This window comes from Neomonachus schauinslandi, chromosome 1 (genome assembly GCF_002201575.2).
Source record: "Neomonachus schauinslandi chromosome 1, ASM220157v2, whole genome shotgun sequence".
NCBI lineage: Eukaryota > Metazoa > Chordata > Mammalia > Carnivora > Phocidae > Neomonachus > Neomonachus schauinslandi.
Window position 1 is genome coordinate 1,982,321 of NC_058403.1, and position 24,497 is coordinate 2,006,817.

At 66.6% G+C, this 24,497-nt stretch overlaps 1 protein-coding gene across 1 annotated transcript in view; it reads right to left on the reverse strand.

The window, feature by feature from the left end:
* The window catches only part of PFKL (phosphofructokinase, liver type), a 25,265-nt gene continuing 768 nt past the window's right edge, over positions 1-24,497 (reverse strand). The window contains exons 2-22 of the mRNA XM_044919313.1: positions 19,495-19,570; positions 16,482-16,559; positions 14,721-14,910; positions 13,984-14,149; positions 13,424-13,468; positions 13,060-13,168; positions 11,095-11,190; positions 10,170-10,262; positions 8,412-8,537; positions 7,459-7,523; positions 6,955-7,018; positions 5,511-5,657; positions 5,088-5,158; positions 4,509-4,596; positions 3,670-3,822; positions 2,155-2,319; positions 1,821-1,882; positions 1,464-1,575; positions 850-949; positions 650-755; positions 1-463 (exon numbers count right to left, since the gene is read on the reverse strand). Coding sequence (XP_044775248.1) covers positions 316-463; positions 650-755; positions 850-949; positions 1,464-1,575; positions 1,821-1,882; positions 2,155-2,319; positions 3,670-3,822; positions 4,509-4,596; positions 5,088-5,158; positions 5,511-5,657; positions 6,955-7,018; positions 7,459-7,523; positions 8,412-8,537; positions 10,170-10,262; positions 11,095-11,190; positions 13,060-13,168; positions 13,424-13,468; positions 13,984-14,149; positions 14,721-14,910; positions 16,482-16,559; positions 19,495-19,570 — 2,260 coding nt within the window. The 3' untranslated portion in view covers positions 1-315. The remainder of the gene's footprint in view (positions 464-649; positions 756-849; positions 950-1,463; positions 1,576-1,820; positions 1,883-2,154; positions 2,320-3,669; positions 3,823-4,508; positions 4,597-5,087; positions 5,159-5,510; positions 5,658-6,954; positions 7,019-7,458; positions 7,524-8,411; positions 8,538-10,169; positions 10,263-11,094; positions 11,191-13,059; positions 13,169-13,423; positions 13,469-13,983; positions 14,150-14,720; positions 14,911-16,481; positions 16,560-19,494; positions 19,571-24,497) is intronic.

Here is a 24,497-nt window from a genome sequence, read left to right on the forward strand (position 1 = left end):
TCGGGGTGATTTTATTTCTAGAAAAGGTGGCAAGCTCCATGCTGCACGGTGGCCAGTGTGCACAGAAGCGGGCGTGGCGAGGCCCACAGGGAACAGCATCCCCACACAGGTGCCCCCAAGCCCCCGGATCAGAAGGTGGGTGTCCGGGGGGCTCCATGTTGTAGGAGAGCCCAGCGGGCGGCGTGGGTGCACCCAGGGCCGCGAGCGCCCTGGAGCCAGACCGAGAGGGCCGCAGCCCTGCCCGCCCCCACCGGCCCGCCCGCAGACTCCGGGGAGGGAGGGGGGGGGCCAGGAGAGGCAGGTGCGGCCGCGGCTTCAGAAGCCCTTGTCGATGCTGAGGCTCCGGCGGGTGACGTGCTCCAGCTCCCCGGACACGTAGTCGGCCATGCTGATGCGGTAATGCGCCAGCATCTTCAGCATGAGCCGCAGGTTCAGCCACCACTGCTCCCGGGGCATGCGGTGCCTGTGGCGGGGCGGGATCGGGGCTCAGGGGCAGCCCCCCGGGGACAGCCCCACGGCGGCATCAGGGCCGTCCCTCCCGCGTCTGCCCCCAGGACGGGCTCGGCACAGGCCGGCTGGGCGAGGGAGGTGCGGGGGTGGCCCGGGGCATGGGGACGGGCGGTCCAGCGCGCTCTTCAGAGGCACTCACTCAAAGTCCGTGTCCTTCTTGAGCTCGGTGACGGGGCTGAAGGCCACCGCCTTCTTCTGCAGGCCGATCACGCAGGCCGAATCGGGGGCGTTGGCAAACACTCGTCCTGTGGGCACAGACTCTCGTTGGCAGCCCTGAACCCTGGGCCCTGGCAGAGGGCAAGGTCAGGCCCAGGGCCACCACCCCATCCTGACACGCACCATTACGGTAGACCGCCCGCAGCTTCTCCGACATCCAGAGCATGGCCTTCACCCCGAGCTTGGTCCCGTAATTCCGGTCAAAGGGGGTCGGAGCACCGCCCTGGAAACGCAGCGCGGGAGGAGGCAGGTGGGCGCTCCAGGAGCCCAGCAGCCTGGCCCCACCGTGACCTCAGGGAAGCCCCCCTCCCGGGCAGCTTCTGACACCCCGTGCCCTCCCACCCCCCTGTATTTCCGGTCTGTTCCCTCTTTCTCCACCCCAAATCCGGCTGGAGAACCACCTCCAGAGGCTGGCGGGTGGGCTGCCTGCTCATCCAGTCGGGTGGCCTCCGTGGGCCCCCCATCGGGCAGGCGCGGCCCACCACCAGCAAGCACAGACTCCCCCAGGGAGGGGAGCCCTCGCTCCGTGGGCTGGGAAACCACACAGCTCAGGCTCCCTGCAGGCCCACAGGAGGCCAAGCACGGAGGGGGCCGGGCCTCGCCCTCCGCACCTGCGCTGAGGGATGAGGAGCATGTGGCCGGGTGCACAGGGAAGGGCCCGCATCCTGCCAGAGCCTCCCGACCCCGCAGCCCAGGCGCAGACGGGGGCAGAGGCCAGCACCCGCCCCCGCCCATACCTGCTGCAGGTGCCCCAGGACGTTGGTCCTGCAGTCAAACACGCCCTTCCCCTCAGAGGAGTACAAATTATACAGAAACTCCGTGGTGTAGTGTTCGTGGCACTTCTCGTTTCTGGAAGGAGGGCCGGGCCTGCGTTACGTGGCAGCCGGCTGGGCTCTCGTCCCAGACACCGAGCCCCCGCCGGGCCGAGCCACAGGCCAGTTCTGGGAGAGGGCACGGGGCCCCTGGACAGGCCCGTCGGCCCGGCTCTGCCCAGCTGCCCCTCCACAGCAGCCCCGGCCCGCAGCCTGCGTCCCGAAGCCCCACCGTGGCTCAGGCAGACCCCCTCCCGCCCGGCCCACCTCCGGCAGCCTCACCGGAGCACGAGGCCCCTCTGGATGTCGGTCTTCATCTTCTCCGTCATGTGCTCCACGTTGGCCTGAGGGCGCGGGAGAAAGGCAGGGTGAGCCGGGAGTCGGCAGGAATCCCCCAGGCCGGCCCACCCTGGAGCCGGGGTGCCCCGGGGGCCGTGGGGAGGCCTGCGGGCTGCAGCTGGTGGTGGCAGGGCCCCACTGAGGGGGCCGGGCCAGGAGACCATGGCGGCCGAAACGCAGACACAGGGTGGGGGGGACTGCGTGCGCCTTAAGAGGGGACCCCACTCAGCCCTGCCGGGGGGTCTGCAGCGGGAGACGGGCTCGGGGCTCAGCTCACTTTCAAGTCTTGGATGTTGAAAGGGTCCTCAAAGACGTAGGCGGCGTCGGCGCCCACCGCGATGCCCGTCACCGTGGCCAGGTAGCCGCAGTAGCCCCCCATGGTCTCCACGATGAACACACGGCGCTTGGTCCCCGAAGCCGACTGCTTGATGCGGTCACAGCTCTGGGGGACGGGGGCAGTCAGGGCCTTCCCCGTGGGCCAGGGGAGCCACCGGTGCCCGGGGACCCAGGACTCTCCCTGGAGTGGACTGTGGAGGGGGCGGAGGCCAGGACAGCCCCGTGCCCCGCCATGCCTAGGGAGTCACAGCCCTCCCCACGCGCTCCCCACAGGGCCCTGTGAAGCAGGGTCCTCAACTGGGGTCACTGCGCCCGGGGCACAGGACACGTCAGCAGCACCTACTGGGTGCAGGCCAGGGACGGGGCTAAGAGGCTCTGATGTTGGGCCAGGGAAACACTGGGCCTTCATTTTCTCATCTGTCAGTGGGACCGTGGGGTCGTGGGAACAGGGGACCAGGTGACATGAAGTCCACATTCTGCAGATGCCAACAATGAAGTGACGCCGGACAGTTCTAACCCAAAAGGGTCAGAGTTTGAAAGAGAAATTATAACATTAAAGAACTGAGAAAAGAAAAATGAGACCGGTAGGTTACTGGGGTCTGAACCATGAGGTTAAATCCCAAGTAAGAGACAACCAGCAAAGTCGAGAAAACTGCTCCAGTGTTTGCCAAAGGATCAATATCCTACTTCTGTCTGTAAAGAGCACTTACAAATAAAAAACTCACTAAGAGAAAAATGGGCAAAAAAATAGAAAAAGGTAACTTTCCATAAAATCCTCAAAAGGGCAATAAACAGAGAAAAAAGTTCAATTTCACCAGCGATCAGAGCATTCTTCCCATCGTGGAGGCCAAGAAAACAGGACGGTGTTTGGTGCCGGTGAGCGGCAGAGGCCCAGAGCCCGCGAGGAGCTGTGGCGGCCCACAGCCGGTGAGGTGGTAGGGGTGGGGGTGTGAGATCATGGGGTCTCCAGGTCGGCAGACTGGGGGGCTCCTGTAGTCTCGTTTGTTCTATATGGATTTTCTCCCTTCTCTAGCATCACGCAGAAGCTGCTCGGGTCGGCCCGAGGCCCCCACACACGCAACTGCTGACCCCTTGGGGGCAGTGGGCTCACGGGCGGTCAAAGGTGCGGTGGGAGAGCCATGGGGAGGCCCCCACGGGGCCCCAGGCGGGCACCACCCTCCCACGTCCCAGCCGGGGGCCTGGGCTCTCCCGCGTCCACGCGCAGCTGGTCCACGTGCGGCTGTTCACTGGACGGGACCGTGGCCCACGGCCCACACGGGCATCAGCCCCGCTCGGTCAGTTCTGGCCCTGACAGCCCAGGGCCTCGTGCCACAGGACCCAGAGCCACAGCCCTGCCTGACACCCAGGCGGCCTCCCTCCCCGCGGCAGCCCCCCGGGAGCCCGCCCCACGCCCACCCGCGTCCTGCCTGAGCGCGCACGGGGCCTGGCGTCCCACCTCCATGGCGGCGTTGACAGCGGTGTCCGAGCCCAGGCTGAAGTCGGTGCCTGGTACGTTGTTGCTGATGGTGGCTGGGATGACGCACATGACGATGCAGAGTTCCTCGTAGCGCCCGCGTGCCTCGACCAGCTGCAGCACCCCCTCGTAGGCCTGTGGGCACACGGGCGGGCAGGGGCTCAGGGCCGCCCGCGAGGCCAGTGGGGCCGGGAGGAGGCAGGGCGAGGCGAAAGTGGGCTCCCAGGCCAGGCGTCCTCGGCCCGCCTCCCCAGCTGACCCGCCGTGTGCCTGGGGCGGGGTGCCGGGACCCAGCTGCTCCCACCCCCAGGGCCGCGACCTGGCGGACCCCACGCAGCCGGCCCCGCGGCCGTCAGCCAGCGAAGCCGGACTCCGAGGAGGACAGGAAGGAGGCCTGCCCGCCTTGCTGTGACCCAACCCCGTGGTGCAGGCGGCAGGGGGCTAGGGCCCCTCTGGGAAAGGGCAAGAACGGGAAGTATCATTTACGGGGGCTGGCTGAGCGCCAGTGTCACCCAGCGCGGGCTGAGGTGCTCAGACCTCCGCCCGGGAGCTGCACGAGGGACCCCACCTCACAGGCGGGTCGGGCCACAGCCGTGAGGGGACGGACGAGGTCATGGGGCTCGCCGCGCCAGGCTGCCCACCCCCACCAGGAGCTGCTGCACCTCCCCGCCTCTCCCCTCCGTCCCCCTGCCCCCACCCCCCTCACCAGCGCCCAGTTGCCGGCACCAATTTAAACTTTGTGAAGCCTACACTGGACCCCGTGGCCCCCAGGAGTCCGGCTGTGGCCCATGGACTTCCCTGCACCCAGCAGTGGCCCTCACCTCAAAGCCACCGATGACCAGCAGGGCGTGGATGTTGTGGGTACGGACGTTTTCCACTATCTTCTCCATGTAGCTCTTGGGCAGCGTCCTGCAGGGGACACACATCAGACGAACATGGTGCAGCACACCAGGCTACCAGGACCTGCATCCACACGGCAGCTGACCGCAGGGGACGGCAGGCCCTGGACATGGTGCTGTGACGCCCGTTTAGAGACCGAGGCAGAGGCTCAGCGCCGGGGGGACACGGAGTCCCGAGGACCGGCGCGGGACGGGGCGCATGCTTCCTGCCGCCCGGGAGCCCACTCCCTGCCCGAGAGGATGCTCTCTGCCGGCGTGGGTCCTCCCAGGCAGCTTTCCCCGGCACAGGTGACCGCGGGGCGCTCTCGGCCACAAAGGGGCAGGCAGGAGGGTCTGCAGCCCGCTCCAGGCAGGCCACCAGCTAGAAGTGGGGACCCAGTCCCCGGCCACGGGGCAGGAGTCCCCTTGCAGCCCCCACCACTCCTGAGCCTGCTCCCTGGGTTTCCCGCCCCCCACTGCCCACGGTGGCCAGGAAGCCCGGGCCCTCGGCCAGCAGCTCACCTCTTGGTCCCCAGCATGGAGCCGCCACGGCCCAGCCAGCCGGCCACGTCATGCCAACTCACTTCTTGTACCTGCAGGGGAGGGGGGCGTGCAGCCTCAGGGGGACAGGCCGGGGGCACTCACCCGTTCTTCCTCAGGTGACAGGTGTCCCCATCTGAGAGGGGACAGAAGTGGCGCCAGGCACTGAGTGGCACACTGCAGGTCAGAGCACGGTCCCGGGCCCCCCGCCAGGGGAGCTAACCCCTCTCCAGAGAGCCTGTTATCCCCCTTCTTTGTGGACCTGAGCTGGGCCATCGCCTGTGACTTTGTCCCATGAGCCCCCTGGTCCTTGTCCGCTGTGAGCAAGCTGGGGGTGGCTCACACAATGACACACATGGGCCACCACGGCAGGAGCTGGGCCGCGTCCCCGCTGCCCGCACCCACCTGACCCTTGGCCAGGCCTTCGAAGCCATCGTGCACGACGTACACCGTGTGGCCCTGGGAGATGCCGGACCGCACAGCTGAGCGAACCGCCGCGTTCATGCCAGCCGCCGGGGCGCCCACGTTCAGGATGGCCAGGGAGAAGTTGGTCTTCAGAGAAGGAAAGGGGACAGGAAGGTGAGCACGGGGCCGGGGAGGAACCAGCAGACCCAGGCTGAAGTCAGCGAGAGTGTGGCCTCCGGAACCGGGCCCGGGGTCTCGTGGCCGCCTGCACATTTCCGAGTGGACACCCCTGGGAATGACATTCGTCTGCCCTACGACGCCACGAGTGTCTGGCCAAGACCCAGACGAGCCATGGTGCAAGCCCGGCTCGTGACCCGCCAGGGCCTCAGCCAAAGGCGTCAGCGGGACTTTGGTGGCACCCAGCCAAGCGCGGCTGGTGGGGGCAGTGGTGTGGGTGCGGGCCAGAGTCAGTGCCTGTCTGGAAGCTTCCAGCAATCACACCACACTCTGGGCTCAGGCAGCCAGTGCCCCATGCACTTGGCAAGCAGCACGGATGCATAGCGAAGGGGGCCACGGAGGTCACGGAAGTTTTCTAGGAGCCACGTTAATCAAGTGCAAAGAAGCAGGTGACCCTATTTTAGTAACAGGGTTGGTTTAACCTGACGAACTAAGTATCACCTCAACCTGGAATCAACGTGAGAGACTCCCAACAGGCTCTCACATCAGCTTTCCAGACCGTGCCCAGAGCCCGGCGCGTGCTGGGCACACACAGCCCCCCTCGCTGGAGAGCTGCGTCCTGAGCACTCCGTGGCCACACGTGGCCAGCCAGTGGCTCTGCCAGGTAGCGTGGTTCTAGCGGGTCCTGGGAACGTAGCCCTGCCGCCCCGGACGCGGTCACACCGCCACAGTCCCAGACGGGGAGACCATGCCACTGGACCGGGGGTGCGGCCCATCCCTGACTAGCTCCTGGGATGAGCCGGGGCCAGGACCCCACTGTCCGGGATGGTCTCAACGGGACCCTTTCCTCGTCCCCGGGGTTTCAGAAACAAGTCCTGCTGTCGTCCTTACTTTGAGGAAAGCCCATTTCATGAGGCTTTTAGCTATTTTAGAACCTTTCATAAGCGCTAGATTTCTCCTGTCCTGACCTACACCTGTGGGCCTGACTTAATGTCCTTCAGCTGTTGGCAAAGCAAGTGGCCAGGGTCACGTCCAGGCCCAGGACCTGCTGGTCAAGCAGTAGCCGCGCCTCTCAGCTCACGGCTCAGACCTCCGACGGGAGGGAGGGTCCACGGGCTCCCCGGGCCAGCTCGGAGCTCCCTGCTTCCTGGGCAGGCCCCGACCCCGCGGGCGGGCAGACAGGGGCAGACCCTGGCAGCGGGGGCGGGCTCAGCCGCGGCCGCCAAGGTGACAGTGACCGAGGGGCCTGCGGCTCACACCACCTCACCTTCTCTTTGGAGAGCTTCTGGTGTGCAAGCAGCTTGTAAATGTTCCAGTTGTTCTCAAAGCTCCTGGAAAGGAAGCCGTCGTGCATCATGCAGCCCACAGCCACGGCCACCCCACTCAGCCACGAAGAAGCGGCCCGCTACCCCACCCTAAGCGCTGGCTGGGGGCAGGCAAAACGGCCCCGCAGAACGCGTGGCCCACACGCCCCGCTCAGCAAAGCGCGTCCCCCGGGCCCCTCCAGGCCTGCCTCCGCCGCTTCCTTCTGTGGACGACCCCCCAGACCCCACCCGGCCGCCCTCTCCCCTCTGCCCAGCACGGCAGCTCCGGTCCACCCCACAGCCTGCCGGCTTCCAGTCGCAGGGACTGCTGAGCCCCCGCTCCTGCCGTTCCACTCCCACTCAGCGGCATGGGCCTCAGGGCACAGCCGTGTGCGAGCCACGCAGGGTCTGCAGTGGGCCCACCACCCACACGGCCGCTGCGGCTCCAGGCCCCGGGAGGCCCTCACCTGCCGCGGAGCTGGATGGCCTCCTCGAACCTCTTCTCATCCATCGCCTTCTGCACCTCCTTCGTCTTAACGGAAACAAGAAACAGGCTGGAGGAGGCCTGGTGCATGCTCACAGTGGCCGCCGACTCGGTGGGCCTGCCGGGCCGTGGTCACTGCCAAGGCCAGCAGCCGGGAGGGCTGGCTGAGACCAGGCGGCCACCAGGTCTTCCCCGCAGGGCCCGCTCCTCCTCAGCTCCACGGGGCCCCGCCAGGGCCTCGGCACCAGAGTAGAAGCAGGGCCGGCAGCAGTCAGCAGCAGTCAGGCCAGAGGCCTTCCAGGGGAAGTATCAGGGAGGCCAAACCTCCACACCCCCTGATGCCTGCAGAGCCAGGGCGTGTCCCCAGTCCCTCTGCCCCGGCGTCCCTGAATGTCCCCCCGCGCCTGCTGAGTCCACACAGGGGCTCTGGCCACCTACTCGTCCCCCTGCCTCCCATCCTGCCCCAGACACCCCACCCTGCCCAGCCTGGAAGGTCAGTCCAGGGCCAACGGCTCCAGGAAGCTCCGCGACCTGGCTGCCCCGGCTCTCTGCAGCTCCCACCCCTCTCTCGGGGCTCGTCCCACCTCGGGGACATGCTCGCACCTCCCTCTCCAACCCAGAGGACTGCAGGCCTCCGATGCCCTGAGGCCACGACAGGTAACAAAAGAGCAGCAGGACCCCGCGCGTGTCGGGGGGCAGAAAGCGCCCAGCCGGGTGGGGCGGTGTCCCTGCTGCTCCTGTGGGACTTGGGGGGACACCACACAGGGCCTCCTGGGGAAGGCAGACGGGCCTGTGCAGCAGGTCTGCTGGGTGGGGCCCCGAGAGGCCTGGAGGCACAGACGGGTGGGCCTGTAGGGAAGGGGGCCGGCAGCGCAGAGCAGGGGCGTCTCTCTCAGGAGCCCCCACCTGGCCCACCCTGGGCGGGCGAGCACTTACCACCTGCACACACTCCATGAGGGGCAGCCGCACCGACTGGTTCCCCGAGAGGCTGACCACGCAGGCCTGCGTGTCTGGTGTGGCTTCCAGCAGCGCCATGACCGCCTCCATGCCCATCTTGCTGCTCTGAGCGGGGAGAGGGGCAGGCGGGTCTCAAGCAGGTGCGCCCCCCCACCAAGCCACGTGCACATGACCCTTCTCGGCTCTGGGGCCACGCTGAGCTGGCCCCACACCATGCACCCGATGTCCCTTCACCCTCACCTTCGTCCCCCGCCCCCAACACGCACACACACTGGCCGAAGCTCCTAGAACAGGTGGCACCAGAAATGACCTATGACCACCGTCCACGAGAGCCCCGTGAGGGAGGCTCATCCCCAGCGAGTCACCGCCTGACAGCACAGGTGGAAGCCGGAGCCCGTCCCCAGGGCTCTTTCCGCTATGACGAGGCTCCTCGCTTGGGCCCATGTCACAGCGGTCCTCGTGCACGAGCCGACGGTGGACACGGGCTGGCGGGCCAGGCGAGCTGAAACATGCGGGAACGGCCCTCCTTGGGGACAAATCGCACATGCGGATCCCGGCACGGCCAACGGTCCAGCCCGTGCTCAAGAAAGCAAGGCCTGCGGTCACTGTGGCCTGCCCCGTGAGGTCAGGTGGGTGCCACCCGGCCTCCGGCCGCACCCCCGGACGATGCTCCCGGGCTCCAAGGCTTTCTGCACGTTGCGAGCGAGGCACCGACGGCTCAGCTCTGCATCAGGAGCACCCAGGGAAGACCGTTCCTGTGCCGCTCAGGAGCATGGCACGGACGCTCATTAGGGGCATCTGGGGTCCCTGAGCTCAGGCTCCTCGCCAGCGGAGCCATCCACCGTGTGCAGGTGTGGCCCGTGGGCACGGGGCTCAGGACCAGCACAAAATGCCGCTGCTCTAGCTGTCCTTGGTCCCTGACCCGGGCATCTCGTGTCTTCCGCCAGCTTCCACAGACTGGCAGCCCAGTCTGTTCTCCTGCAGGGAGGGGAGACCCAAGCCGTCCCCACACATCTCTGCCCCCCAGGCTCAGTGGCAGGACAGTGCTCGGCCCTGCTGCCCCGGGACCCTCGGGAGGCTCTCCTGAGCGCACCCCGGCAGCCTCACGTAGGGGGCAGAAAGCGCCCAGCCAGGTGGGTCAGTGTCCCTGCTGCTCCGTGTGGGACTGGGGCGGGGGGCAGCACGCCGGGGCCTCCTGGGGAAGGCAGGTGCATCTCACCGCAGGCCCCAGGCCCAGGGTGACCAGCCCTCGTGGGTGGGCACTTTACCACCCATTGGGCCTTTCCGGGCCCCCAGACCCTGTCCCCATTTGGTGGCACGGGATTCCCACGTGGCAGAGGACCAGGAGGGACCCAGCAGTGATCAGGACAGTGGTGGCGCTCAGGCCACAATCCAGGCCTCTGCATCCCCAGGGCCTCCCCCAGACCCTAAGGGCTGTGGTGCCGGACTCAGAACCACCAGACGTCAGACCCTGGAAGGGCTGAGCCGTGCGCCTTGTCCTCTGTGCACCCCCTCCTTTCCTGCCAAAGCCATCGCCGGAGGGCTGGGAGCCTAGGTTGCTGAGGTGTGGGGCGGGGATGGGTGCTGTCCAGACACAGGACCCTAGCCCCACATTGCCCACCAGAGAAACGGAGGAGCCACACATCAGTCTCATCTACGAGGGCAGCAGCGGCGAGGAAATGCACACCACACTCACCCACGCGTGCACACCCAGGGCCAGAGCAGGGCCCCACCTACCAGGATGCGGTCGAATGCCGAAGGGGTCCCTCCCCTCTGCACGTGGCCCAGCACAGTCACACGCGTGTCGAAGCCCAGCCTCTGGACCACCAACTGCTCATTGGGAGAGAGTCGGGGGGTCCTTGGGTTCAGTGGCCACCCCACGGGCCCCTAACCCTGGTCCTCACCACTCCCCATCCTCAGGGATGCTGGGGTGTGAGCCCCCCCGGGCCTGCAGAGCCAGCCCAGGACTCATGCCCACAGTACGTGAGTGTGGGCATTTCCCTGTGTGGGTGTGCATGGCAGCGTCCCTGCAGCCTGTGGTCCTGGTTCAGCCCCTCGTCAGGCTCCACCAGGCCTGTGGCTCTGGGCCGTCAGTGCAGACTCAGCGGATGGACTGGATCCTGACCGGGGACACAGAGGCTGGGCGGCCAAAGAAAGGGGGCACAGAGGCTCCCAGGGCTGTGCCCTAGCAGGTGGATGGGGGCCCAGGGCCCTGGGGTGGAGGGCAGCAGGTGGGTGGAGGTCACAAGGAAGGACTCCCCACCGCTGTGAGTCCTGCACTGGGTGGGGGTCACTGTCACTGAGGGGCCAGCAGGGGCGGGGCCCTGGCATGGGGATATTTTTGGGGCCTCGACTCGGCCTCTGGGATGGGGGTTGGGCCTGCCCTGCAGGGAACATGTTCTGAACAAAGACTAGAAGCCGGGGGATGGGTGGCTCCCAACTGATGTGGGGCCCAGCTCGGCCTCTGGGGCCAGCCTTCTCAGGGAGCCCCCCGGCATGCCCACCCTACATCTGGCTATCGTCGGGAACGAGGAAGCACCCTCCAGGAGCCTGGTGTCCATGGGCCCCAGCAGGAGCACTTGGGGACTGGAGATAAAGGGGTGTCCGCCCCCACGGAGGCCCCACCCATCCTGTGTGACCCAACCCCCTCCTCAGAACTCACGTCCTTCACGTAGCGGGAGGAGATGGGCTTCCCGTTGCGGTCAATGGCGCCCTCGGCGATGATGATGATGTTCAGTCGGGACCCCCTGCTCCGAGTCTAGGTCAGAGAGGCCCCGGGCTCAGCGGCCAGCCTGCAGACGCCTGCCCCCGACACTGCAATCTGCGCCTTCCCCAGGGTCCACGCCCAGGGGCCCGCAGCCCACACAGCAGGGATGAGGGGTGGACTGAGATGAGGGGGTGGGGAGGGGCTGCAGGAGCGCCGGCGAGTGGGCGCCCTCAGAGCTGGGAACCAGGCAGACGGCACAGCGGGGGTTCGGCGCAGGTGCTCCCGGGAAAGCAGTCACGACAGGAAGCCACGCGGCGCGGCAGCCTCCCCAGGACTCAGGCTGCCGGCCGGGATGCAGGGCAGAGGGGCCCTCGACTTAGGCCTCGCAGCCAATCCTGCCAGCAGCTAACCTGGGACCCTGAGGTCACCTCCAAGCCTCAGTTTCCTTATCCTTAGAATGGGAGACCTCACGGTGCCAGCCCCCAGCCAGGGCTTCCTGGAGCGAGAGCCCCTCCCCTCCCCAGGCCGTGGAGGGTCGAAGGCGGCACCGAGCTCTCTGGGGAAAGCCCTTCCCAAGCCTTCATTTCTTCAAGTACATTCAAAACATTCACTCTGGCCCACAAGCCCCCCGTCTGCCCCACAGCATCCAAAGAGCCTCAGAGGGGAAGATGGCCAGAGCAGCTCCTGTGAGCCCCAGTGCAAGGGAGGCAGAAGTGGGAGTGGAGGAGGTGACACTGGTGCAGGTGAGCTGGGACAGGCAGAGACAGGGCAGCAGGTGGAGCAGAAGAGCCGGGGGGAGGGGGCAGAGAGGGGATAATATCTGTACCTCACAGGTGGGGAATCGGAGGCTCGGGGAAGCTGCGGGAGGGCCCGAGGTCTCACAGAGCAGGAAAGACCCTTCCAGAAAGGCCCGGCCCCACGTTCGCAGCGAGTGAGCCAAGGCCGAGGTCGACCAGGGACCGTGCTACCGAGCCCCGCTCCACATGGTCAAGGCCACGGGGCCCCTGCTGAAGGAAAGAACTCCACCCACGGACAGAACATGGGCCTCTGGCCAGCCCCACCCGCTGGGCTTCACGTGGCCCTGCCCTTGGCCTCGCTGAGCCTGGGCAGAGATGTAACACAAGGGGCCGGTGGGCAGCATGGGCAGTGGATGGGACTGATGCTGCCACCATCCCATGGGGACAGGGACACTGAGCGCCAGCCCCGGGCCCACCCACCTGTCCCTCAGAGGACAGAGGGCCTGCATGCTGACCTCCCAGGGCTTCAAAACTGAAGAAAGGGGCAAGCCCCTGGGCGGCCTCGGTGCTCACGCTGGGGACGCAGGCTGAGCCTGAGTGTGAACTTCGGGGCTCAATCTCAGGGCCCCCCCGCCTCAAATCCAGACCACAGCCCCTTGATCTGAAGGCCCCCCTCCCTACCTCAGGGCCCTCCTGTCCACCGCTGAGCCCTGCCCTGGCCAAAGGGCCAACCTGTGCTGGCTGGCGCATCTTGGGGGTCCCCAGGGCAGAGCATCTGCCCGTTCCGCATCAGCACCCCGACTCCATCCTGAGGGGCCAGAGCTGCGTCCCAAACACTCCGCTCGTCCCCCGGACAAGGCCTCAGCCCCCAGCTGCCTCTCCATCCCCTCCCGCCTCCACGGCCCACTTGGTGCCTCATCTGCTGGGGTCACTGCCCCATGTCCCATCCACCATCTTCAAGCTTGGCTCAGGCTCAGTGGCCACGGCCCCCAGGAAGCCAGCATGACCGTGACCCGCTCCTGCCCCCTCCCCAAGTCAGCACTGACCACGAGGAGCTGAGCCCGGGGCACTGTCCTGAGTGCCGGCCTCCTTCACCCAAGGACGCACCCTGGGGGACACCTGTCTCTGTGCCGTCTGGGCGGCTCGCAGCAGGAACCTCCGGGAGAAGACCGTCCCCACTCACCTCACCCAGCCTCTCACACATGAAGTTCTCCCAGCCATCCTCGGGGGGTGCCTCAGGGATGAACAGCCAGTCGGCCCCCGAGGCCAGGGCGGACACCAGGGCCAGGTACCTGGAAGAACAGGGTTAGGTGCTACAGTGGGCGGCAGGGTGCAGCCCGGCGCCACGGTCCGAACCCCGGGTCACGGGGGAGGTACGGCTCTGAGCCACATCCAGCCCCAAAACCGGGACTCGCCACGCCCCGAACTCTCATTCCTACGGCGTCAAGTCAGCACCTGCCCCATTCCAGGCACCGTGGAGGTGCCAACACCCCCACTCCGGCTCCCCAATAGCCCCTCCCCCCACTGACCAGGGCAGCCCCCCGTACCCGCAATGCCGTCCCATCACCTCCAGCACGAAGGTCCTCTGGTGGCTGTGGACAGGGAATGGTAGAATCTGTCAGTCCGCACCCCGGTGAGCTGTCTGCACAGCCCGGCCCAGCCCAGCAGAAATAGCCTCAGGGCATGGGAGCGGTGCCACGCAGCCCACGGCCACGCCGCCCACGGCCCCAGCCCTGCCCCGGAAGTGTCCCGGCGACCCAGCAGACTCAGGAGCTGCCCAAGCACAGACAGCCCACCCCACTGCCAGGGCAGCCGGGTGTCTGCACGAAAGGCCACCTCTGCCTTGGGTTCACCCCCAGCCTTTGGGCCGGTTTCCACAGAGCTGCTCCCACGGCGGAGGGCCACTCGCTGGGCCTGGCCATCCCTGGCCAGGAGTCTGAGCGCCCCGAGGGGTGCACCCCTGCCCCGGGGCTGGCGGGCAGCCTAACAAAGACCGCGTACAAAGCTGGGGCCCCTGCTGACCCTGCAGAGCAGCAGCCTCAGCCCCGGGCTGGAAGGCAGGATCCCAGGCTTGCCCGGTCGTGGGGGGGCGGGGGGGCCCGCTCACCTCTGGGCGGTGGTGGTGATGGCGTCAATGACCTCCATGATGCGGTGCAGGGCCGAGTCGGTGCCGATGGTCATGTCGGTGCCGCAGAAGTCATTGTCGATGGAACCCACCAGGCCCACGATGCTCAGGTGCGAGTACGTCCGCGCGGTGCTCTCCGAGATCTTGCCTGGGCGAGGAGCCAGCCCTGAGGCCCCGCCCCAGCCCCCAGGCTGTGGGGCCCCAGCAGGTCCCAGGCTCAGAGCCCCCCGCCCAGTGCCGGGGTCCTGCAGCAGGGGTGGGGCGGCTGAAGCAGAGGCTGAGCCCGAGAGACCTCCCGGGCAGCCTGGGAGAGTGCACCCCTCTTTCCCCTCTCTGGGGCCCCACAAGGACTGAACGCAACTCCCAGACGCCGCTTTCCAACCTCAAACTGTGACAAGGTGTGTAACCCACGTCCGGGAATCACTTACAGACAGGACGTGTCCACACAGCACAGGATGGCCCCCGGGACTGCCGCCCACCACCAGGAGCACGGATGCTACCGGGGGGCCCTGACACTGCGCCCCCAAACACTGACGTCTCACGACTGGCCGAAGCCACCTGGCGCTCTGGGAGACAGCCAGGGATGCCCTGACCTTGGGCCGGGCCAGGCCCTCTCCTCCCAGCCAGCAGGCAGATGCACCCCGCGTCCTCACGTGCCCGTGACCTCGTCCTGCCCGTTCCTGCCGCCCCAGCCGCTGCGTGCCAGGCCCCCGACCCACCTGCCCCCACCAGCTCCTCCAACAGGCCGCCCCACTCGCTTCGGAAGATGTTGGCGCCCGTGAGGCTGCCGTCCCCGCCGATGACACACAGGTTGGTGATGCCACGTTGCACGAGGTTGTAGGCCGCCGCCAGGCGTCCCTCCCGAGTGGTGAAGGCCTTGCAGCGGGCGCTGCCGATGATGGTGCCGCCCTGCATAGACGAGACGGCAGCCTTGGGGTACGCGGGCGCACCAGGGGGACCCCGGCACTGCGCAGCGAGGGGCTGGTGGGCCTCGCAGAACCGACAGAGAGAGGGAGGGAGGGAGGAGTCCAGGGGCTTCTCTGGAAGCCTGGGCAGGTGCCCCAGCTCCGGGGTCCTCCTCGCACTTACAGTGAGGAGAAGAATGCCCCCATGCCAGGCTCAGAAGTTCAAACAAGGTGGTAGAGAGAGGAGGCTCTGAAACCCATAACACGCGCGCACGCGCGCACAGGCCGGCCACCAGGCCACCAGCGCAGGGAGCTCCCTGAGCCGCCACAAGAGGAACACGCCTTCGGCAGCGCGGCCCCGGCCAGCTTGGGTCCGGGGCTCCCCCAGGACGCAGCCACGGCACACGCCTGCAGGCCCGCTGTGCTCCGGCCAGACCTGGAGAGCAGAGTGCCCCGTGTCCCGCCACGCTGCTCGTGAGACCCGCCAGGCCGGGCCCCGGGCCCCAGACTTACGGGGGCTGGTAGAGCAGCACCAGCCTGGAGGCAGAGGCCAAATCCCCCCTCGTCTGCCCCCCACAGTGAACTCTGGGGCCGGGGAGAGGGGATGGCAGGGAGCCTCCCGGCGGCCCTCCTGAAGATGCTCAGCTTTCCTCCCAAGAGCCCCTCCTGCCCCCTCTGCCCCTCTGTCCCCTCCTGCCTCCATGCCCTGGGCCCCCCACTCCTCCCCAAACACCAGCTCTTTCCGGCCCCTTCCACCTGCCTACCTTCGATGCTGCTTCACAGCCCAGCTTAGTACTCAGCCTAAAGCCCCTTCCCCAGGGCTGCTCACCCAGAACAGAGAGGCCACGGCCATCCTCAGACACAGGGTTAGAGCAGAGCAGATGGCCAGATCAGGGTCTGAGGCCTGAGGGACCAGGCCATAGCCCCATTCCAGGACACGGCACGGGGGGGGGGTGTCTAGTGAAGCCCAAGGAGGAGGCTCAGCCACGTCCCAGCGGACAGACCAGAGCAGGGACGGCAAAGTGGGCCTATCCCACAGGTGGCTGGGGGAGTGGAGTCCATCAGGAATGCCTGCCCTGGGCAGGAGGGGTGGGCAGCGCCGGCGGGGTTGGCCGTGCCTGGGCACCAGGGTCCAGCCCTGGCCCCCGACTGCTCCCGCTGACCCACCTGTGCCTTCCAATGATGATCGGCCACTTGAATGGCCCTGCCCCCTGTAAGCTGGGGAGAGACACCAGCTTGCCTGCTGCCTCGGTCACTGGGAAGCTCAGCACGATGACCGAGGGGAAGACCAGGTAGAGGGTGGGAGAGGCCACTCGGAGGCCGTGGCCCACCTTTCCCAAAGGGTCTTGTCCTCCCTGCCCGCCCTTCGCTGAAGACTGAGCGTGATCTCGCAGCAGAGCCATCCTGGAGCCATCGTGTCCCCGTGACCCCGGAGCAGCCGATGGCCAGTCAGCCCGGAGCCCGCCCGCTGTGGGACGGCGTTCCTGTGTACTTGTACGTGTGCGCGCGCCCGTGTATGTGTGCGTGCATGGGCATGCCCACGGGCACCAAGGGGTCGCCCCACTGAGGCCTTACCAGCTGGATGATGTTGGAGACGCTGAGCCAGCTGGCCTGCTTGATGTTCTCGCCTCCTTCCACGAGGCCCTCGTAACCCTGAAACCAGAGGGGGGCCCGCGTGAGCCAGGCGCCCACGGCACGTCGACTGGGACAGGGCGCTGGGACGTGGCGCCCAAACCCCATGTGGCTGGCAGGGTCCTGACCGCCGAGGCTCCCCCACGCCCGGGGCCTTGGGACATAAAGCTAGGCTTGGCCAGCGGTCTCGGGCTATCAGAGGGAGCAGCCCAGGGCGCCCAGCTGGCCCCTCCAGAAGCCCTCCTGCCGGGCTGGTGAGCCTATTGACTAGCTGACACACGGCAGAGGCTCGCCGGCGGCCGGCCTGACGAGCTCCCGAGCCCCACACGCCACGTCCCTGAGACCAGAAACCTCAGCAGCCCAGCGCCCAGCAGCCCGCTGACCCAGAGCCTCCCGCCGAGGAAGCTGCTGTCCTGCCCCCTCTGGGTACTGACGGCCACGGTGTCTGCCCTTTGCGTCTGGGGGACCCACACCACCAGTGCCGGGGTGCGTGGCCGCTCCTGAGCCACCGTCATCCCGCGGCCCCACGGGCTTGTGATCTGTCCCCTGCTGATGGACGTCTGGGCGCTCTCCAGCTTGAGGCTCACAGATCATGCTGCCAAGAACACACACGTGTCCGAGCAGGGGCCCCATAGTCACCGGGTGTGTGGCCAGGCTGACGGCACGCCCACATGGAGCCCCACGTGCTCGTGGCCACCTCCTCACCAACGGGCAACGCGGCCGGACGTCGGTTGCGCACCGCCGCCCCGCGGCCCAGTCTCCATTCCGAGGGTGTGTCGGTCCCTGCAGGTGGTTCTAACTGGAAGTTCCTAGGACAGAAGCCACCGGGGGTCCTGGGAGGAGGCGGGCTCCAGCGTCTTGCCCATTCTGCCATCACGTGGCCTACCCCTTTCTTAACTGTCGGGGTTCTTCATGTGGTCTGGACACAGGGCATGTGCGTTTATGAGCAGCAAAAAGACACGGCACCACCGCGCTGAGAGGAGCAGGGCCGCCTCCTCCCTGCAGCCCTCCCCGCCTCCTCCCCTTGGGCCAGTTCACCCTGTCGTCCATCACCTGGGCCTGCAGGGGCCTGGGCGGCGAGGCCCTGGGGCAGGCAGGGCAAAGGCTCCTGGTGGTGGGGGTGGGGGGGCAGATGCCCACCCTGCCAGGGCCACAGGGGGCCTGAGGGGCCACCAGGCTGCTTTCTCCCGCTTAGGTCTGGTCGGGACCCTCCCCCCTCCCCCGATCTCCCTCAGGAATTTTCTGCCACTAGGACACAAGCCAGCCCCTCCCCCCCACCCAGGCACCAGAAAAAGCAAGAAAATGACCTGAAAACCCACAGCTGACACCGCCCAGAGCAAGCAGCTACGAACAGGCAGCTCTGCGCCCACAGAAGCCCAGGACTGGGTGCAGGGCCCAAGCACAGTGCCGGCCTGGCCCCCCGGCCCCACTGTGCACCCAGCATCCCCGGAGACCCGACCGTGGCCGGTCAGCTCAGCTAGAGTCAAAGTCTGACAAGGGCGCCTGGGTGGCTCAGTTGGTTAAGCGACTGCCTTCAGCTCAGGTCATGATCCTGGAGTCCCGGGATCGAGTCCCGCATCGGGCTCCCTGCTCAGCAGGGAGTCTGCTTCTCCCTCTGACCCTCCCCCCCTCATGCTCTCTCTATCTCATTCTCTCTCTCAAATAAATAAATAAATAAAACACTGTTTAAAAAAAAAAAAAAGTCTGACAGACACAGCCCTTTCCTAGCCTTGGAAACTTCTAGAATGTCTTTGCATACCTCGACCCACAGTGTGTCACCCCACCCTCCCCCTAACCCTTCTCCCTCTCCAGCCCTGCGGCAGCTCCCTGCGTCACCTCTGAGCCCCGAGGTCCAGTGTTGGCTCCTGGGCCATTTCTGTATGAGCAGGCCCGCTTCCCGACCCTCCAGTGTCAGGACTGTGAAAAGCGCATTCATTCACGATGTTGCAATAGCTTGCCCTAACATCCCTGCTTAACCGAAGAAACAGGTCACAGTCATGGAGGTAAGGACGCACCTGTCACAAGTACACAAACTCAGGGAGCCCGGGCGGGACCCACCCCTCCCTGTGCATGGAACTAGCCAGTCCCTGGAGACTCTTCCCCTGTCACCCAGAAGGTTCTAGACCATTACCAGGCGTGCGCCCCCTTGCCCAGCTCCTGAGACTCTGCAAGCCTGGTCTGAGGGGAGGGCCTGCCCACCTGCTCACTGGTTCACCTACTCAGACATCCCCGTGCAGCCAAGGGCTGCGTGTGGACCGGCCTGAGCTGGGGCCAAGGTGAAGGGACAGGGACAGCTCACAGGCAGAGGAGGAGAGCTGGGGAAACGGAACTGGCTGGCATTCGCTACAGTCTATGCAAAAAGTGAAAACAAAATAACACAACAGCCAAAAAACCACAAGGCAACATTCCACAAGGGTGTGGGAGCTGGTGCCCATGTGTGGGTGTGAGAACCCACAGGCTGGAGGGTCAGCCTCAAATCTGAAACAGGGATGGGGTTGGGGGGGCAAGGCAAAGGGGGCAGCATTCAGCCAGAACAAGATAGAGCAAGAATGCTCTGTCGCCCCCACTGTTATTATGGGTACTTTGGACACCATTTGCCCTGTGCGTGCTGAAGGGTGCAGCAGGGCTGGGGTCCAAGGAGGATGGGGCTGGAAGGACAGTGGGTGGGGATGAGGTCCTGGGCCTCTGAGGGCCACAGCTCCCCCCCCCCCACCCTGCACCTCAAGGGCCATGGCCCGCCCCACAAGCATCCAGGATGGGCTCCCCACCTGCACCCCAGAACCGGGGCCCAGCGCCTCCCGACCCAACACATCCTGACCAGCCTCCACGTCCCCATCCCTGCTCTCTGAACCATGAGTGGTGGTCAGGGGTCTGTCCTTCCTCCCCACGTGCTGGCCCCAGCACACAGCCCGCCTAGCCGCCGTGGAGGGGCCCGGGACCCTGGCCCGCGCCTTACCTCGTAGATGAGGAAGACTTTGGCTCCCACGTAAATGCCCATGCGCGTCACAGCTCTGACAGCCGCGTTCATACCTGCGAGGGGGCGGGGCAACACCCATCAGTGGAGGCGCACACATGTCGGGACCCGGGACCATCGTCCCCTGCATCTCAGGGGGTACCGAGCCAGGAGTTCAAGGTCAACCCCGGGGGCCCGGTCAGGCACAGGGTGAACCACTACAGGGCTGTTTCAGCTTCTGAGCATTCAGAAATAAGGTGCCCCTAGGGTTAAACCAGGAGAACCCGTGCCCGGCCTCATTCGGCCTGAGCCGGGGACCAGGTGGGTGCAAACGCTCCAGACCCTTTATGGACGCATCCAGTCCCACACAGGCTGCTCAGCAGAGCCCTCACCCCCCACCCCACAGGGCCAGGCCCTGCCCTCGGGGGGTGAGAACGAGCAGCTGAGTGCTTGGCCCAAGATAGAAAGGGGGCACCCACGGGGGCAGCACCTTCCAAACCCACCTCTCCTGCTCTGCTGTCGACTCCCAGGCCACGACAGCAGGGCGCAGCTCAGGGAGCCCACTGAGGGCAGTGCCCACTGGCCCCGAGGCCTAAGCCCCCTGCGCCCTGTCCTGGAGGGAGGGCGCTGTGAGGCAGGACAGGATGGTGCCCCGCCGGCCAGCATCTACGGGGGGTGCGGCAGCCTCAGGCGGTGCAGCTGGGCTGGGCTCTGGCTCTTGCCCTCCAGCCCACACACACCAACAGAAGCCACCAGACTCCGGCAGGCCGCCCAGCCCCAGCCCCCTGGCCCTAGCAGCTACCCTGGAAAGATGAGCCCTCCCGGGGCAGGAGAAGGGGCAGCGTGTGGGAAATGCTCCACGCCCAGAGGATCCTCAGCCCCCCTCTTCACGGCTGCTTCTGAGACTGCGGCCCACAGACAGAAAGGTGTCTGCTTGAGGTCCTCTCCGTGTCCTCGGGGACCGGGGCACGGTGGGCGCTCACGAGGTGAAGCTGAACCAAGCCCTCCGGGGCGGCCTGCAGAGCGGCCCCCTGCTGCTGCTGATGGGGGGGGGGGTCTTGCCCAGTGAGCGAGCCTCCAGGCGGCCAGATGGGCAGGTCACGTACCCTGGCCAGTGGCCCCAGTGCCACGCACCCTGGGTCCTATCCTCTGACGCCGGGTCTGGGGGCCAGATCGCAGAGGTGCCCTGTGTTGGTGCCCCCCAGAGACCACCGCCTCCTCCTCCTTCCTTCCTGCCAGTCCCGGCCTGCGAGCGCACATGCACATCCTGTGCTCTGTCCCAAGCTTAGGGAGCCCTCTCCCTGGAAGGCAGACCCCCCCACCCCAAGCCCCTGCCCTCTGGCCACCCCCAGCTGGGCCTACTGGCTTCCGGGGTCCCTCACCGCGTGTGTGCTCCCACCTGGCGACCCCGGCGTGAGGACTCTGGGCCTCTACCCTGTTACACAAGTCTCCCAGGTCTGCAGCCTGGAAGGCAGGGCCCAGGGCTGCACAGAGCACTTGAGGAGGAGCCCAGCAGACAGCCCCTCCCATGCGTAGGCTCAGGGCACAGGGCTCCCAGGAGAGCCACTATTCCCACTCCACAGACGAGAAGCTGAGGTTCCGGAGGGGGGTAGGGGGCCTGCTGGAGCCCCAGCGGGTAAGGGCAGTGGCAGGGTGGACCCTGACTTCTCCTTGTCCCCACCCAGCAGCCGAGGGTCCTGCTGCCGAGGTCCAATGCCAGGGGTTCCAGGGGCAGGGGCACGCGGACGACCCAGGGACAGAGCACAGAGGCCAGCGGGACCGGAGCTGGCCACACTCGCTGCTTACGCTCTTGACTTTAGCAAGAGAATCCCATTGCTGAAGAAATCATAAATGTCTCACGACCCCAAAGAGGGAGAAGTGGGGTTGCAGAGAATGAAGTTCAGGCAGGATCCCGGAGGGCACCACACACCCGCCAGCCGGTGTGTGGGGGTGGGGAGGGAGATGAGATAGCAGCAAACCTTGCCCCCCCGCCCCACCCCTGCACCCCCACCCTGCCCAGGCCCGGCCAGCCCAGCCTCTCCACTCTCTCCTATCTTGGGGCGAGGCCACTCTGGGCCCACTGCAGGCTCAAGGTCCAAGCCCCACCTCTGGCCGGGGAGGTGAGGACACAGGGCACAGGTGGGGGCTGGTGGAGCAGGAGGGCAGTGGCCAGGGACGCAGGCCCACCGTCCGACGTAGGTCTCTCTGGTCGCCCCCACTGTGTGTGCCTCTGCACAGGCCAGCCGCGGGGTCGTGATCATCTCCCGAGCCCGCCGGTGGGCTTGCCTGGGGCCCCAGACAGTGGAGGGCCCCCGGGCTCATGCTACCCCGTTCAGACCATATTATGGGACGGCCGTGAATTTCAGGACAGGACTGGGCCAGCTGCCGTGGGGACGCGGCCCCGAGGGCTGGCTTTCCCTGCACACCTCACTGTAAGCTGCTTCTCAAAAGAGCCTTTTCATTGTCCTTTAATCTGCTTTTCTTTCTCAAAATAAACCCTAGGCAGCAGCCCAAGCCCCAAGCCCCAAGCCCCGGGCGGGGTCAGGAGAGCAGCTTCGGCCTCCGACCCTCGGCCCTGCAATGGGCCACGGACACAGCAACCGAACTGCAGTCTGAAGCCACGCGGCTGTTCCTCACGTGACCTTTCCTCATCCGATCCCCGAAAAATAAATGTGTGAGAAAGTGGTGGCCATGTGGTAACACTGGGCTCGGAGGAACAACTTTAATTGCAGGCTGGGGGCCTGGCTGGGACGACACAAGGTGGGGGGCGGCGGGGGGGAGCTAAGTCCCGCCTGCAGGGACGGGGGCGGGGGGGGGGCAGGTCCCACTCTTTCCTAGTCTTCTTCCTTTCGCACCAAGTCTGCCCCCCCCCCCCCCGCCGCCTTCCCTCAATCGGCGGGCAGGAAGGGGGAGGCTTGGGGCGCCTGGGTGGCTCAGTTAAGCGTCTGCCTTCGGCTCAGGTCATGATCCCAGGGTCCTGGGATCCAGCCCCGCATCGGGCTCCCTCTCCCACTCGCCCTGCTTGTGTTCCCTCTCTCGCTGTGTCTCTCTCTGTCAAATAAATAAAATTTAAAAAAAAAAAGGAAAGGAGAGGCTGGAGCCCGCAGAGGATGCTCTGCCCCCTCCCCCATTTACAAAGGGCCGTGCTTGGGTCACATTGACACAGCCCAACCACCACCAGGTCTGGGCCTCTACTCCATGAGGCTGGTGGCTTTCACGCATTCCAACAAATGCAGAATTCTGCATCCAGAAGGAAAGTGCACCCCGAGGTCCCCACCCTCCATGGCTGCTGTCAGCCCAGCACCTGCACCGGAGGGTATGTGTCATCGGGGCGCCATCGGGGCCCTGTGAGCTCAGCCTTTATTTGGAAGGCAACGGGGCCCCCTAAACTGAGAACCCACCCTCTGGAGCCAGATCGTGGGGGCAGAGCAGGCAAGAGGGCGAGCCAGCCCAGGGCCTGCACCCACGGACTGGGCTCAGGAATTACACACCAGAAAGGCTCCGTTCTCCCCCTGGAATACCTGCTGGCCCCTGCATCTTCCTTCCAGCATCGGCCCTGAGCCCCGAACTGGGAAGGGTGTGGAGTCACCCTCCGCGGCAGCTCCAAGCATCGGACGCCAGGTTACCCTGTCTCCACATCAGAGAGAGCGCCCGTGCTCTTGGGAAGTGAGGACACTCGCAGAGAAGGGCATGAGGCAAGGCGGCGAGGGCCAGCCACACTCCAGCCGCATCCGAGAGGTGCTGCCCGTTCTGGGTGAGAGCCAGGGCCAGGCTGGCCGCGTGGAGACCAGCAACTCACACAGGCTTTGCTCTCATTTGGCCCACCCGTCCGGGCTGACAACTCCCTTGCGCCCAGGGCCCCTTCCTCCCAGGCCCTTCAGCCGCCCGCCCTGATCCCCCATCCTCGGCTTAGTCTGCGCCAGGAGAGGGCAGGGGCATGCCACCCACAGGGCTTTGCACCCGTCCCTAAATGCGTGCCGCTTCACCTTCTCCAGCCCCTCAGGTCTCCTGTCTCCTTGTGCAGACGGCAGCGTGGGGGGGCGGGGGGGGGCAGCTCTGTGCCAGCAGGAACCAAGGGAGTCTGGGGATGTGCCTCTCCTCACCTACACCCGGCCTCTCCCACGGTCTGATCGGGGACGATGCCTCCCCAAGGCCACGCTCCACGGCTGCGCCCCTCACCCTGCTGTGCTTCAGGCCGCCCCCACTGCCCAGCCAACAGGCAACAAGGGCCAGGCCCAGAGGGCTCAGCACCAGCTGCAGGAGGGCCCCTGCGCAGGGCAGCACGCCAACGGCGGCTGATTCTGCCCTCCTGGGCTCCTGAAGGCCTCTTCCTCCTACCTCTTCCCTGCTTCTGAAGGGGGAATGGGGAGCCGGGGGCGGGGGGGAGAGGGAAGCAGAGAGTGTGTCTGCACCCCCTGACGTGCAAGGAGGCAGACCCGGCCCAACCCTGCAGCACTTTGCGTCCCGGTCTACTTGAGGTCACTCCCGGGGTTCCGGGCAGGCATGGGGCTGCGCTGGCTGAGCAGGGGAGGTGCCACACCAGTCCCCCCAGGCCCGAGGCACTGGACAGCAACAGTCAGGACGAGACCAGGCTCCGGGGACACACACCGACCTGCTCTGCCAGCCCCCCGCCGCGGGGCCGCCCAGGGAGCAGGCCACCAGGAAGCTGGCTTCCCCCGCACAGAGGGGGTGAGAACAGGTCTGCGCGCAAGAAAATTCCCCAAGCCCAGCCAGCGCCGCTCCCACCCAGCGCTCTTCCCCCCCTAGGCCTCGACCCGAAGGGCTCTTCTGGTCCGTCTGCCACTCCCAGCCCGGCCAGCCCGGATGGAGGAGGGGACAGGGAAGGGGCGCAGCGTCTGAGCGGCCCCGAAGGGGAGGCGGTGGTTCGGGGAAGCACGACGGCCCCAGGTAGCGTGTCTGAACCAGGAAGAGCAGGGCTCCGGGGCCCGAGGGGCGACCTGCCCAGCCCCGGGCGACCTCCGCTCCGCGTGACCTCCAGGAAACGG